Here is a 15,634-nt window from a genome sequence, read left to right as displayed (position 1 = left end):
TGAAACAAATGAAGTCTTAAACACAAGATACCATGTTGATTTGTGAGTAATTCATTACCTTAGTGATATCAAGTATTCTAGCTGTGTGTTCCTTTGTTGTCAGGAATTTTGGAGAATGAGCTCAACTCTCGTTCTAATTTATGAAGATCTTTTAGAGCGTGATAGGATTGAAATTTGATTGCAAGTTGATTTATTTTAAGCCCACTGTCTTACACAAGACAAGTGACTGTTGTACTTTTTCGTTATTTAGTATTGAAGCAGCTGTTGCTACTTTTGCTCAGGCCAGACCTCCTGGCATTTATAAAGGGGAATACCTGCAAGAGCTTTTTAGTCGCTATGGTGAGGTTGAAGATGCTCCTCCTCCACCAGAAAGACCAGATTGGTGCTTTGAGGATGACGATGAAAATGTTGACGATGACGGCTGTAGGATCAGTAAAGACTCAGAACCTGGGTCTTCAGGTTACAACCCATGCAAAAGGAGGAAAGAGCGAATTAAATTGGTAAGAATCTGATTGCAAGGATTTGGAGAGGAGTATTAAGGCCAATCAAAATTAGATTTATCCATTAATAATGCTTACATCTCTATAATTTGTTAGATATTTTCTCCATTATTGATTATAGTCTTACTAAATTAATCAGTAAGTTTGAAGTTTGATTTAAACAGGTGAAATCCGAGTAGAAGAAAACCCAGATTAAGAAAATAGATTTTAGCTCATCAAGATCATCCATTTTCCACTTGGAGTTTGTATCTTAAATGCTACAGAAACGTTTTGTTGCTTGAGTGGTTTGTATATCTTATTAGTTCATCCAATGTAAATGGGCCAAAATGCTAGACAAACTGCCTTTGCATTATTGATGAATGAACATTAAATGCAGCTCAATATTGCAAAAATGACCCTATCAGTAGTTCTAATCTAAACAATACATCAGTTAGGTAAAGGATTGGTTAAATCTGACCCTTCTCAGCCTCCATCTCCAATCTTGTGTAACGTAGAACTCATAAAATTAGATTGTGTTCCAGTAGATGCCTTGAAAAGTTTATGTAAAATGGTGTAAAATTAATCTAATCCAACTGGCAGGAATCTGATAAGATTAATTAGAGCAATTTTTGTTTAATTTTGTCAAAAGGGAGCAATTTTTCTGGAAGGCTTGCATGTTAAAGGAGTGACGCAAATGACAATTCCATCCAAGTTATCAGAGATCCAAAGAAAATGTCAGCAGTACTGTGGATGGGAAAGGTGAGTGACTTTCTTTTGTGGGCAACTCTATCTATTGTAGAATAAAAACATGAAATACTGAAAATTCATAGCAGGTCTAATAGCATATATGGAGAGAAGCAGAGTTACCTACTTCTAAATTAAGGTCACAGATTCTCTGTTTAGCTCTGTTGCTGTCAACTGTTTCTGTTTTTAATTTCAGATTACCAGCATCTCTATTTTGCTTTTGTATTTCATGGACCCCTGAATTAGTGAGCTTTCCCTCTGGCATTAATGATCCAGATAAATAGTTTTGTTTCAATTGTTTGTAATTAATCTGTTACTATGGTTGTTTGAAGTTTTCATTATGTAAGTATTCACCATTTAAAAATCACTGGTGAGGAATTATTTCATGGAACCTCTATGACCAAGCAATGTCTTAGACTGCAGTCCACTTGCAAGGAAGCTCTTTGCAAAAACTTTTGTGTTAGTTAGGAGATTGTGTTCCTTGCACTTGCTCAATCAAGAAATGTTCAACAGTATTAGCCATTATAATTACTGTCTAGATTATCGGTCATGGTTGAATGTGGAAAATGTATAAACTATTGTTTAATAGACTGAGGTGACAATAGAAATAAAATAGTAAATGTATCAATATAAAACTATTCAGAAGCTTCAATTGCATCTTTGGAGGTAGCAGGGCTAATGTTTTAGGTAGTGATAACCTTTCATTGGAAATGAAGAAAGCTAGAAATGACTTGAGTTTTGATAAAGTGGGAAGGGGGAGGCTTTGGAAGAACAAAGAGGAAGGTCCATGATAGGTTGAAGGCAGAAGAGAACGTTTAATGCCAAAATGTTTCTTCATACAGAAACCAAAGGGAATTGTAATGGATAATGTAACAAAACAAAGGATATGTTCAGTGGACATGTGAACAGCTGTGTGAATACAAAGTGATGGAAAGATAAACAAGTGAGGCAAAACCAAACTAGCCATTTGCACCTCTTATGGGCACCACAAATTAAAAGCAAAAAAAAGCACATGCTGGATATCTGACATTAAAACAAATGCTTGAGGTACTTTGGCTTGTGAACAACTATGGGAAGAGAACCAGCATTACTTTTTGAATTGAATATAACGCTATGGGCTTTTTGAAATCGTGTGCCTTTGAAATGGGGAGTTGGGGTTAGAAGAACAAAAGGCTATGTCTGGGTTTGGGTAGAAAGGATGAGAGATTAAATGACACTGAACATACCATGGAACAAAAGGCAAAAGGAGCATTTAAAAAATCATTCATGGGATATTGGTGTCACTAGCTAAACAAGCGTGTATTATCAATCCATAATTGTCTAGAGGGCAATTCAGAGTCAACCACAGTGCTATGGGTCTGGAGTCACATGTAGGCCAGACAGGGTAGAGATGTTAGATTCCATTCCCTAAAGGACATTAATGAACCATTTAGGTTTTTCTTGAGAATTGACAGTGACTTCGTAGTCATCATTAGATTATTATATCCAGATTTTTATTGAATTCTAATTCTCCCGCCTGCAGGATTCAATACCCAGGTAACCAAAACATTATCTGGGTCTCTGGTTTAATAGACTAGCAATAACACCACTGGGACACCGTCTACCTGGTTGTAGTTATGGTTGAAGTAAAGAAAGAAAGCACCAATTTCAGGCAATGGGCTCTGGAACCCATTTTGGTTATTATTTTGGCTAATAGCCAACTGAAATGTGGTTTTTCATGTTCCTCTTGTTTTCAGCCAGAGCTGTTAATTATGCTACCAATCACACTCACTTAGGACCAATGCTTTGTTACTTTACTATGACTATTACCATTCTTTTTACTATTTGTTACATGACATTTTATCATTTGATCTCCCCTACTCTCTGTTCTATCCCACATCTTCCTTTTTGTTCTTCCTTTCACCACCCAAAAGACCTGAAGAAACGGTTATTTTATTCTCCCTTCCAAAATGAACAACTTTGCATTTTCCTACATTATAATTTTTGCCACCACTTATTTAACCTTTCAGAATCTCTCTGTAAACTGTTTGTGTTCCTCTCGCAATCTGTCTTAACACAGATCATCTGTGTCATCTGCAAATTTGGCTAGAGTACATTCACTTCCTTCTTCCAAGTTCTAATTATTTATTGTAAACAATTGTGGTCCCACCACTGATCTCTGTGAACCCATTGGTCATAGATAACGTATCTGAAAATTAACCTCTAACCCATTCACCATTTCCTGCCTGTAGCCAGTTGTCTATCAATGCACAGTCCTACTCCAACACAGTGGGCTCTTATGATGTAACCTTTTGTGAGGTATCTTGTCAGGTGCCTTCTGGAACTCCAAATACAACACCTCTATTGGTTCCCCTCTATCGATTTTGAGAGTTCCTCGAAAAATTCTTTTTAAAAAAAAGTCAGACACATCTCCCCTTTTATGAAACCATGCTGACTTTGCTTGATTTAGATTATGATTTTTCAAGTGTTTTGTTATTACTTCCTTAATAGTTGCTTCCAATGCTTTTCTAACATTTATCATTTGGCTTATCAGCTTATTGTTACTTGCTTTGTCTTTCCTTCCCTTCTAAGTAGTTTTCCTATCCTTTGGTAATTCTTGAGCATCCAAGAAGTTTAGGAAATTTTTGACCAATGTGTCCACTATCAGTGTAGCTACCTGTTTTAAGGTCCTAAGATGCAAACCATTAGGATCAGGGGACTTGCATGTCTTTAGCCCCATTAGTTTGTCCAGTCCTACTTCTCTAGAGCTGATAATGGTAGTCAGTCCTTCCCCCATATTCTTTAGTATTTATGGGATATTTGCAGTATCTTACACTTAACTGGTGCAAAAGATCTGTTTTAACTGCTCTGCCATTTCCTTGTCATGGTGTCATATGGAATGAAACAAATTCTTCAGTCCAACTCGTCTACGATGAACAGACATCACGATGTGACCTAGTCCTGTTTGCTAGCATTTGACCCATGTTCCTCCTAATCCTTCCTATTCATATACCCATTCAGGTGCCTTTTAAATGTTATAACTGTATCAGCCTCCACCACTTCCTCTGGCAGCTCGTTCCATACATGCACCACCTTTTCTGTGAAATGTTACTGCTCAGGTCCCTTTTAAATGTTTCTCCTCTTACCTTAAACCTATGCTGTCTAGTTTTGGACTCCTCCGCTGTAGGAAAAGACCTTGTCTATTCATCCTATTCATACACTCTCTTGATTTTATGAACCTCCCTAAGGTCGCCCCTCAGCCTCTTATGCCCCAGGGGAGAAAATTCCAGCCCATTCAGCCTCTTCGTATAAATCAAACCCTCTAGTTTTGGCAATATCCTTGTAAATCCTTTCTGCACCCTCTCAGGTTTAACAAGATCCTCCCTACAGAAGGGCAACCAGAATTGTACCCAATATTCTAAAAGCGGCTTCACCAATGATCCTGTCCTGCTACAACATGACATCCCAACTCTTCTACTCAGTGTTCTGACCAAGAAAGGCAAGTGTGCCACACGCCACTTTCATCACCCTGTCTATCTGCGATTCCAGTTTTAAGGAGCAATACACCTGCACCATTAGGGGTCTTTGTTTGGTGACACTCCCCATAGCCCTACCATTTATTGTATAAGTCCTGCCCTGGTTTGATGTACCAAAATGCAATACCTGTCACTCTTCAGCCTGCTTAAACCTGGAATTTTATGATTTTGAGATGAGAATGCGAAAAATTGAGCCCTAGTTGTTCCAGAATCTAGTCTCCCTCGATTCATTTCCTAAGGGAGTTTATATTAGAGAGTGGTGCTGGAAAAGCACAGCAGGTCAGGCAGCATCCGAGGAGCAGGACAATTGACGTTTTGGGCAAAAGCCCTTCATCAGCAATAGAGGCAGGGAGCCTCCAGGGTGGAGAGATGTCGACGATCTGCATAATTCTGTTTTTTGGCTAGAGTTTTAAGCATTTATGGAATGTGGTTGTCACTGGCTTGGCCAGCTTTTATTGTCCATCCCTAATTCCCCAGATGGCAGTTAAAAGTCAGCCACATTGCTGTGAGTCTGGAGTCTGGAGAACTGTTGATCAGTTCTCAGAAATGGGTTTTTTACAATGATAATAACATGATGGCCATTTAGTTTCGCTTTTTAATTGTAGATTTTTTTAATTGTTGATTTTTTTTAAAGTTCAGAATTCACCATCTACTGTGATGGCATTCAAATTTATGCTCCAGAACATTAGTCTGGGGTTCTTGATTACTAGTCCAGTGATATTACCACTGAACCACAACCTCCCCAGATGCAAAGTGAATGGCGAGGTTCCCTTTGCTTTATTTCTTTCTCTACTCTTTAGTGTTGTACCAGATAGCTTAAGTGTTGCCATTCGTGCCCAATTTGGACGTGGATTTTGTTTTCTTATTTTACCCATTATACCTTTTAGCTTTTGTACCATGCAACCTTTTGTTATTTAATCTCTTCTGTCCTCCATTTTATCGCAGAACTTTTTTGTTGTTCATTTAGATTCTCCCTCCTTCACCTTACTCAAAACACAATACACTTTTCACTTTAATATAAGCAAAATATGCAGATGATGGAAACCTGAAATAAATGCTGAAGAAACTCAACCTTTATGGTGAGAGGAACAGAGTTAATGTTTCGAGTCTGATGTGACTCTTCTTCAGAACTTCTGTCCTCAGTTTTGATGAAGGGTGATCACAACTTGAAATGTTTGTCATCATTTACTGACAGAAAAGGCTGCAGATGCTGGAATCCAGAGTAGACATGCAGGAGGCTGGAACAATACAGCAAGCCAGGCAGCATCAGCAGATGGAGAAGCCAACGTTTTGCGTGACTATCTGACCTGCTGAGTGTTTCCAGTATTTTCTGTTTTTATTTCAGATTTCTAGTATCTGCAGTATTTTGCCTTTGTAAGATAATAAAGACGGTCTAACTGCACTATGTTGGGTAAAGTTTTTACTTACAATCTAATTGATTTAAAAGGGGTGTCGGTCATTTATGTACAAGGCAATCTCGATTATCCAAACGAGATGGATGAGCGCTATTTTGTTCAGACAATCGATTATTTGGTTAATTGATTAAATGTGGAGTTTTAAAATTCTGCTTTCCATTCAGGAGACTGCAGAAGCACACAGTTTGTGAGACCAACCCCCCCACCCCATCCCCGTCCCCGTCCAACACTGCCACCAACCTCCAACATCACCCCCAACACCACCCCCAGCCCCCAACCCTATCCAACACCGCTCCCCAACCGTCCAACACCTCCCCCTGCCCCCCAGCCCAGTCCAACCCTCCCCTGCCACCCAACCCCCATCGAACATTGACCCCCGCCTTGCCCCCCCCCCCCCCCCCCCCCCGTCCAGCTCTGCCCCTGGGTATGCCCATCCGTAGAACTCCAGGGAAAGTGTGGGGAGAGAGAGAGAGGGCAGGAGGTCAGTCATTTGGAGACAGTGCCTGTTTAATCACTGTAAACGAAAGACGCGATCACTGTTGGAAACACATCTTTGACGTAATGTTTCTATCGGGACCTCGAGATCTCCTTTGGACAATCTGATTTTCGGATCATTGGTATTTGAATAATCGAGGTCCCTCTGTACAGAGATATGTACTTGTTTAATTTGTTGTCTAAATTGTTAGTTTGCTTTTCATTATGCTAACAATGAGAGCTGTTTGAAATGGTGGAAAATTTGAATTTCTGTTGCTTTTTTTTAACCTCTATAACATACACCATCTAAGGAGTGAAATGCAATCCTGAAGTGGTGGATCTTTGACACACTGAGAATGGCCTTTAAGAATGAATTGTACTTAAGGTGTTTCTTCCCAAGATCAAACTGTAAGATGCATATGTTTGGTATTTTTTTTCTATCTGTCTGGTAATAGAACTTCTGTTAATCCAGGGCAGGATTTCCTGGAGCCCAGCCTGTTTCCATGGACAAACAGAATATTAAATTTCTCGAACAAAAGCCATATAAAGTCAGCTGGAAAGCAGATGGGGTACGGTGAGTATTTGTTTGCTTTGAGATTTTCAAATCATTTGGATTTGAAACCGTAACTTGCTGTTCTTTTTTGCTTATAGGTTCCATATCATTGTAACAATATGAAGAGCCATTGCATTATCTTGAACATTTTAATTGTCTTGCAAGCATTGCATGTTATATTTTAAATTTATTTAGAGTATAAAAATAACTTATTCTGTGTTGACTATTTCTTAATTCAACTAACCTTTATTATGACCAATTGAAGAGGGATAGGGTGTCTCTCCTCTTTTCCCAATCTTTGTTTGCCCTCACCAGGCTCTTTTTAAAAAAAAGGATATGCTTGTTCATTCAGTGAATGCTTAAGTGTTTATATGTTGTGACAATATAAGATCCAAATAGGCAGGTTTCCTTCTGAAACAAAGACAGAAATTGCTGGAAAAGCTCAGCAGGTCTGGAAGCATCTGTGAAGAGAAATTGGAGTTAACATTTCTGGTCTGGTGTCTGTTTCTGAGGAAGAGTCACCGGACCTTAAACAATAACTCTGATTTCTCTTCACAGATGCTACTGAGGTTTTCCAGCAATTTCTATTTTTGTTTCTGATTTACAACATCTGCAGTTCTTTCGGTTTTTATTTGAGTTTCCTTTTGATATTTTGTAAAAATGAACATGATTGTTTTTTTATTTCATATAACCTGGTTTAAGATAATGAAATGATCTAACTTAGAGTCTTGAAGTTCTTACAGATGCTCCAAGTTCAAGCGCAAATAGTCTATCTTCCCACTTTGTAATCTAAGAAATTTAAAGGGTATAGAACTTTTGAAGGTTGATGTGACTGATATTAGCCATTTTACTGAGTGAGGCATCATAGCAGTTTAAAGAGGTATGGATGGTTTATCTGTTATTTTGAAGCTGGCTGCTGTGTTGTAATTGTTAAAATTTCTATTGGTGGCATATGGTAAGTTTTTTTAAAAAAACACAGGGTTTGTAACTTGCAAGTTGTTTAGAGAGTGACCAGCACACGGTTGAAAATTCTCTAGTGTCAAATGCTTGTGTCAGTTTGCAAAGAAAATAAACACAGCGTTAGCTGGTTTGTCACATTGCCCATGCATCTGCCTCTAAATAATGTGGTATAATGTTTAGGTGTCTGGCTTATTTGATCAAGGGTTACTGGACTTGAAATGTTAACCCTGCTTTTCTCTCCACAGATGCTGTGAGACTTGCTGGATTTCCTCAGCCCTTTAGTTTTTTTTTCGCCTCCTTGATAAGATTATATCCAGACTTAATCCAATCATAGCCAGAATACCATTGTCTAAGTGATTATGTTTAACAGTTTATATCCACCCAGTTGAATATCCAGCTGTCTGGATGCTTTGCAGATGGTTTAGGAGATAGTCTTTCAAGGCAGTTGTTTCTGGTGAAGATTTGTAGATAAATATGTGCCATTTAATGGCCTTGGAGTATAGATACAGTGTAGAGGCATCATAAGGTATAGTGATTAAGTCACTGGAATGTGGCTTTAGTCTTTCTTAATATTGTGTTAATGGTTTCCATCCAGCAAATTTATAAAGCAATTTTTCAAAAAACATGGTTTACTTCACATTATATATAGGTTGGAAGAAAAAAGATTACCAAACAGAAATTAGTAATTAAGTAAAAAACAACTAATCTTGCACTAAAAGTTAATCAATCCACTCCATGTTCTCAGATGTTCTTTTCTGATTTCCTTGATATTGTTCTTTCCTCAGCGAACTGACTATAAAATATTAAATGGAAAACATTGTTATGAAACCAACCTAGCTTTCTTCTGGGTGAAGTGCATGGCCAATTTTCTTTCCTGGCAAGCCTAATTTTCATGGATGTGGATACTGGGATAGGAGGCCGCATAAGAGGCCCAGCAATCCTTAAAGGGCACTCCAGCTAGGTAATCTGGTATGAAAATTTGGAGTCAAGGAATCCAGTATGTGCCCCGTGAAAGGAGAGCTAACTGAACTGGGGGTGGTGAAGAGTTTGTTACAAAGGCGGTTGGAAGCAGTTGAAGGGGGATTTAGGAATTCTGGAAAAATGGTAACCTGAGAAAGATAACACTCGGGATGGTATCCAGGAATCCTGAGAAAGAGAGGTCACAGGAAAGATTAGATTAGATTAGATTCCCTACAGTGTGGAAACAGGTCCTTCGGCCCAACAAGTCCACACCGACTCTCTGAAAAAGGATCCAGGAGTTGTGAGGAAACAGCAAAGAGACCAGAAGAAAGCAAGGACATGCCAAATGTAACAGAAAGGAAGAATCTTCCACATTGTGTGGCAATCACTGACCGAAGAACTGAAGAAGAGGTTCTTAGCAGTGGATTGGTGCTACATGCAGACTCCATGTTAACAGGGATGGGAGAAGGGGTGGTGGGGAGGAGATGAGCAAGTGTTTAAGCAATCCCAAGTTGAAATGATGTTGGCAGTAGTTAAGGAGTAGAGTCCTGGAGTGAAGAGTGAAAGCCTTTTGAAGGAAGATCAGAGCGTTAATGAAGCTTTTGTGACTCAGACTGCCATTTAATATGTAGTTCATTGTGCTTGACCACAGTTTGCTGATTAATTTTTCGCTCTCATTGATTGTCGATGTTAGAGTGTCAAAATATTGCTTAATTATAGAATAATTCACTTTTAGCCCTTTTGGCATAAGGTAGATATTGGAAGCTATTCTACATTTTTGACTTGATATTGTAAAGTTAAAGTTTGTTAATAAGGATGTGGAATTCCCAAACTTCAAATAAATTTTAAGCAAAAGTTTACTGCTCTGTAATCATAACCAAATTTGGTTCTGGGTCAGGATTCTTAGAAGCACAATTATTGAGTCATAGAGTCATGCAGCATGGAAACAGACCCTTCTGTCCAACTCATCCATGCTGACCAAGTTTCCCAAACCAAACCAGTTCCACTTGCCTGCGTTTGGCCCATATCTTATTCATGTACCTATCGAAACATTTTTTAAATGTTGTAATTATACCTGCATCTACTACTTCCTCTGGCAGTTCATTCCACATATGAACCATCCTCTATGAGAAAAAGTTGCCCCTCAGGTCCCTTTTAAATCTTTCTCCTCTCATCTTAAAAATATGCTCCCTAGTTTTGAACTCCCCCACCTTAGGGAAAGGACCTTTGCTATTCATCTTTTCTGTGCCCCTCATGATTTTATAAACCTTTATAAGATTACCCTTCAAATTCCTACACTCTAGTGAGAAAAGTCCCAGCCTATCCAGCCTCTCCTTATGTCTCAAACTCTCCAGTTCCAGCAACATCCTGTTAAATCTTTTCTGAACTCTCATCAATTTAATATTCTTCCTATAGCATGGTGAGCAGAACTGTACACAGCACTCCAAAAATGGTTTCACTAAAATATTGTATAATCTCAACATGACACCCCAACTTCTATACTCAATTGTCTAAGCAATAAAGGGAAGCCTCCCACTTGCCAGTTGTCCCTTTACCTGCAAATCAACTACAATCAATTTTTGAAAGTTTCTTGAGAAGGAGTAATTTGAAAGTCAGTGTGCACAAGTTATAATTGCTGTGGGAAAACATTTTGGGTGCAGGACAAGTCTGAAGGAGAATTCAATGGCAGTGGAGTGATTGGGTTGGGGAAGGAGAAGTGGGCCAGTCTTGAAGGACAACAGAATAGTTCTGTTTACTGGCAAAGAATATGGCTTAAAAATGAGAAATTTTGGCATATTTTATTTCTGGATGCATTAAATTTGAAGCAAATTGCATTCTTGTGTTTTACTGCTGACTGAAAGTGCCCTGAAGACGAGCATAAATAGCCCAATAATAGCAGTGAAAGGTAGAGGAGGTATTTGACATCTGGTCCAGAGACATGATCTTGATTCTATGATAACTGGTCGTCACATTTGCCTATACTCAATGGTTATGTTTCACCAGATCTTAAATATTATTGGCTGTCATTGCAAAGCATGATGGCCATTGCCTTGGAGAATTAGCTTCATACTGTTTTCAGAACAGCATGGATTAATCTATGACCTAAATCATTTTTTGCCTTTAGTCTAAAGGAGTAAAATATAATCAAGGAATGGAAGGATGCAGAGAATGGTCTCAATTTTGCTCTTGGCAGTGAAAGAATTACTCCTGCATCCAATTGCCTGCAGAATCTTTGCAAGGTTGGCGGGAGAAGCTTATACTAATCAGATGCCTGTTCCAATGTAATGCCTTCTATAGAGGTATTTCTGAGTGAAGCAAGAAATAACTGGGGTCTTTAGCAACCTGATTGAATTACTAATTTGAGGTGTTCGGTGTTGAAAGCTGAAAGGAAAATGCCAGGAAATAAAACTTTGCTTTCCATTCTAATGCAGACAAGAACAAAAACGTGAAGTATATGTGTGAGAGATAAAAGAAAAGATTGGAAAAAATCTAGATATCTGTGGTATTGTTTTTCTTTGAGCATGAGACTTGTAAAACAAGGTAGTGCCATGAAGGTTATTCCATAGTAATTATCACACATTACAGCTTTTAAAACATCTTTCCTAAATGTGGCAACTTAACAATTTCATCTTTTAGTGCACAACTAGTAGGCAATTACATACCAGTTCCATTTGCGTACATATGTATATAACAGGGTTTCTTGACAGCACCTTTTGAATGTCCGTGTTCAACTGTGCCTGTGCAAGCACCAGAAAGTAGAAATTTAATCTTGTAGTAATGACATGGTCATGGCAATAGTCTTGCTATTCGTATTGTAACAGCACTCATGATTTTGTTTATTATTTGATTTGTGGACTTCCTTTTCAAAAAGGAAAAAGTCAGCGCTTAATTTGCATTTAAAGTTTTGCTTGGAATTTTCAGTCTGGAACATTTCCAATTAAGGTTATGTTTAATAGGGCAGAAATGTTTGAAGTAAAAATTTCAGTGATAGCAATCTGACGATTGTGGTTTTACAGCTGCCAGAGGAAATGGTGGAGGCTGGTACAATTGCAGCATTTTAAAAGGCATCAGGATGGCTATATGAATAAGAAGGGTTTGGAAGGATATGAGCCGGGTGTTGGTAGGTGGGACTGGATTGGGTTGGGAAATCTGGTTGGCGTGGACAAATTGGTCTGAAGGGTCTGTTTCCGTGATGTACATCTCTATGATTCTGTGACCAATCTTGCATTTGGGGAATCTAATCAAAATGATATTAACTGCTTTAAAATTGTTCAGTTTTAATTATAGATAAAGAATCAATGTTGGTAATCTGTGATCCTGAATCTTCTGGCTAGCAGAAATGGCAAGTTTTACAAAGTGTGTGCCCTTCTAGTGGGTATATGAAAATCTAATTTGATGGATGACTTTTTTTGCTCACAAGTCCCCTGTTGCTGCTGTTAAGTGATTGCCAGTTGATTGTTTCGTCTGTTATCTGAGATTCTATGTATTTTTACTTTTTTTTTCTGGCAAGTTTAGAAAGACCCTGGTGTAGATATTGCAATACTCTACAGTTATATACCTGCTAACATTTCTGTGGGAATTGCTTTGGCCATTTCCACTGAGTAGAAATCAGGTTCTGCACCAACCTTCAGTCCCTTCTTGTAACCATGTATGTCTTCTTTGTATGTCCAGGATTATGTTTGAATAGTCACTGAAAACATGTTTGGTGTAATTTGTGATGAGGAGGCCAGGTGAGCAGAAAAGTTAATGTATTTCTAGAACGATGGAGAGATTGGGTAGCTGTCTGTTGCTCTAAAGTGGGAGAGACAAACCATTTCTGAGTAGCCTCTGTTTTCCTGAGATTTTACTGCTGATTATAGCGCATCTTCTCGCTCAACCACTGAAGATCGTTAAAATTAATGTTTTTACCCTCATGTTAGTCTGTTTGTCCAAAACAATATAGCTAAAAATCTAATGAATATATCTTGGGGAAGTCGATGGCCTACTGGTATTAAATCACTAGACTATTAATCCAGCAACCCAGGTAATGATCAGGGAACCTGTGTTCAAATCCCACCATAGCAGATGGTGGAGTTTGAATTCAATAACAATCTGGAATCAAGAGCCTAATGGTGACCATGAAACTATTGCCGATTGCTGATTTGTTAATGTTCTTTTGTCGCTTTTGGGCAATTAAGGATGGGCAATAAACGCAGCTTGGCCAGCAATGGCCACGTGAACGAACAAAAATAAAGAAAACCTGGTACAAAGATGTACCAGGTACTGAGTAAGAAATAACTTTTGGTGAGAATGGGATTTGGGATGCAAATCTTAGAATTTAAGAATCTGTTAATATTGGGAGTCAGGGCAAATGATTTTTTTTTCTTTCATTATGTTTTGGGTTGTATTATTTATTGGTCAGCACATTTAGAAATGTTGCATTATAGTGAAAAGTGAAAGCTGGGGTCCAAGCACTGATCCTTGTGCTACCCCACAAGTCACTGCCTACCACTCAGAAAAAGTTTCATTTATTCGCACAGTTTCTTATCTGTCGACCAATTCTTGATACATGCCAATATCTTACCCCCTAGGTGCTTATGAAGTACTGTTATCAAAAATCTTCTGCAAAATCCAAAATACACCATATTCATTGGTTCTGCTTTGCCAATTCTTCCAGTTAGATTTTCAAAACAAAACTCCAGATTTCTAAAAGTCTTTGTTAAATATGATTTGCTTTTCATAAACTCCTGCTGGCTTTGTCCAATTCCAGTAATTGGAGATAGTGAGAACTGCAGATGCTGGATAGTCAGAGTGGATAGAGAGTTGAGCTGGAAAAAGCACAGCAGGTCAAGCAACATCAGAGGAGAAGGGGTTTGATGTTTCACGTCAGTACCTTCATTAGGACTAGGGGAAGGGAAGGGGGCTGTGAAGTAAGTAGAGAGAGGAGGATGAGGTTGGGGGAAAGGTGGGTGGGATAGTGATAGGTGGATGCAGATAAAAAGTGGCTGGGTTGGTCAGTGGGAGGAGTGAAGTGGATAGGTGAGAAGGAAGATGGACAGGTAGGGTCAGATTAAAGGGGCAGGGTGGGTGGGAGAGCTAGGCCTCGGTTGAGGTCGGGGATGATGAGATTTGGAAGTTGGTGAATTCTATGTTAAGGTTGTAAGTATGGTTGTAAGATCCCGAGGCAGAAGATGAGGTGTTACTCTTCCAGTTTGCTTATGGTCTTGTGTTGACTGTGGAGGCAACACAGGATGGCCATGTTGTCGGAGGAGTGGTAGGGGGAGTTGAAATGGATGGTGACTGGAAGGTGGGTTGATTGGAGCGTACAGACCATTAAATGTTCCCTGAAGTGCTCTGCGAGTTTGCGCTCGGTCTCCCCAATGTAGAGGAGACCACATGGAGAGCAATGGATGCGATAAATCAGATTGGAGGAAATGCACTTGAACCTTTGCTGGACTTGGAATAATTCTTTGAGGCCTTGGATGGAGGTGAGGGGATAGGTGTGGGGGCAGGATTTGCACCTCCCGTGGCTGTAGAGGAAAGTTCTGGATGTGGAGGAGCGGTTGATGGGCAGTGTGGTCCACCGCTTCTGCTACCTATGGTCTGACCCCACCACCAAAATGGTATTTCTCTTCCCATCTCTATTTGCTTTTCACTGGGCCCGCTCCCTCCGCAACTCCCACAACCCCTCCTCCACACCCAGAACATTCCCCTGCAGCCACAGGAGGTGCAAAACCTGCCCCCAGACCTACCCCCTCATCTCTGTCCAAGGCCTCAGAATCATTCTAAGTCTGGCAAAGGTTCAGGTGCATTCCTGCCAACCTAATTTATTGCATCCGTTGCTCCTGATGTAGTCTCCTGCACATTGGGAGACCGAGTACAAACTCATGGAGTGTTTCAGGGAACATTTATGGTCTGTATGCACCAATCAACCCTACCTTCTGGTTGCCATCCATTTCAAAACCCCCTCCCACTCCCCCAATGACATGTTATCCCGAGCCGCCTCCACCATCAACACAATGCCACGTGCAAACTGGAGGAAGAACATCTCATCTTCCGCCTCCGGAGTTCACAACCATATGGCCTTAACATAGAATTCACCAGCTTCCGAATCTCCCCAACTCCCACCTCATCCTTAACCCAGCCCTCTCTCTCCCCGTGACCCCCTTAACCTGATCCTACCTATCCAGCTTTCTTTGCACCAAATGCTCCGCATATCTGACCAATCACAGCTACCTCCTACCTGCATCCACCTATCATCATCCTGCCCACCTTTTTCCCAATCCTGCTAATGCTTTCCACATGTTCTGTTTTCACTTTTATAGAATTCTGTTTCGTTTTCTCCATTAATGATGTTAAGCTAATTGGTTTGTAATTTTCTTTTACCTCTATCTTTCCCTTTTTAATACATTGCATTTGCCACATTTCAATCTGTAAGAACCGCTCCAAAGTCTGTAGAATTTTAAAAGATGATAATCAATGCACCTGATATTTCTAAGGCTATGTCCTTTAGTAACCTGGGATATAGATTATCAGGCCGTTGTGATATGTACA

General features: G+C 39.5%; 1 protein-coding gene across 5 annotated transcripts in view; it reads left to right on the top strand.

The window, feature by feature from the left end:
* rngtt (RNA guanylyltransferase and 5'-phosphatase) overlaps window positions 1-15,634 on the top strand; it is a 416,785-nt gene that overhangs the window by 66,061 nt on the left and 335,090 nt on the right. For all 5 annotated transcript variants that reach the window (XR_011953798.1, XM_072553724.1, XM_072553722.1 and 2 more), the window contains exons 6-8: window positions 251-500; window positions 1,129-1,238; window positions 7,100-7,201. Coding sequence is in view for 4 of the 5 variants with exons in the window: in XM_072553724.1 (XP_072409825.1) it covers window positions 251-500; window positions 1,129-1,238; window positions 7,100-7,201 (462 nt within the window). In the remaining variant the exon portion in view is untranslated. The remainder of the gene's footprint in view (window positions 1-250; window positions 501-1,128; window positions 1,239-7,099; window positions 7,202-15,634) is intronic.

Source organism: Chiloscyllium punctatum, chromosome 3, assembly GCF_047496795.1.
Source record: "Chiloscyllium punctatum isolate Juve2018m chromosome 3, sChiPun1.3, whole genome shotgun sequence".
In the NCBI taxonomy this organism is placed as follows: domain Eukaryota; kingdom Metazoa; phylum Chordata; class Chondrichthyes; order Orectolobiformes; family Hemiscylliidae; genus Chiloscyllium; species Chiloscyllium punctatum.
Note: the sequence above shows the minus strand (reverse complement) of the source record. Positions and strands in the feature narration are given on the sequence as shown.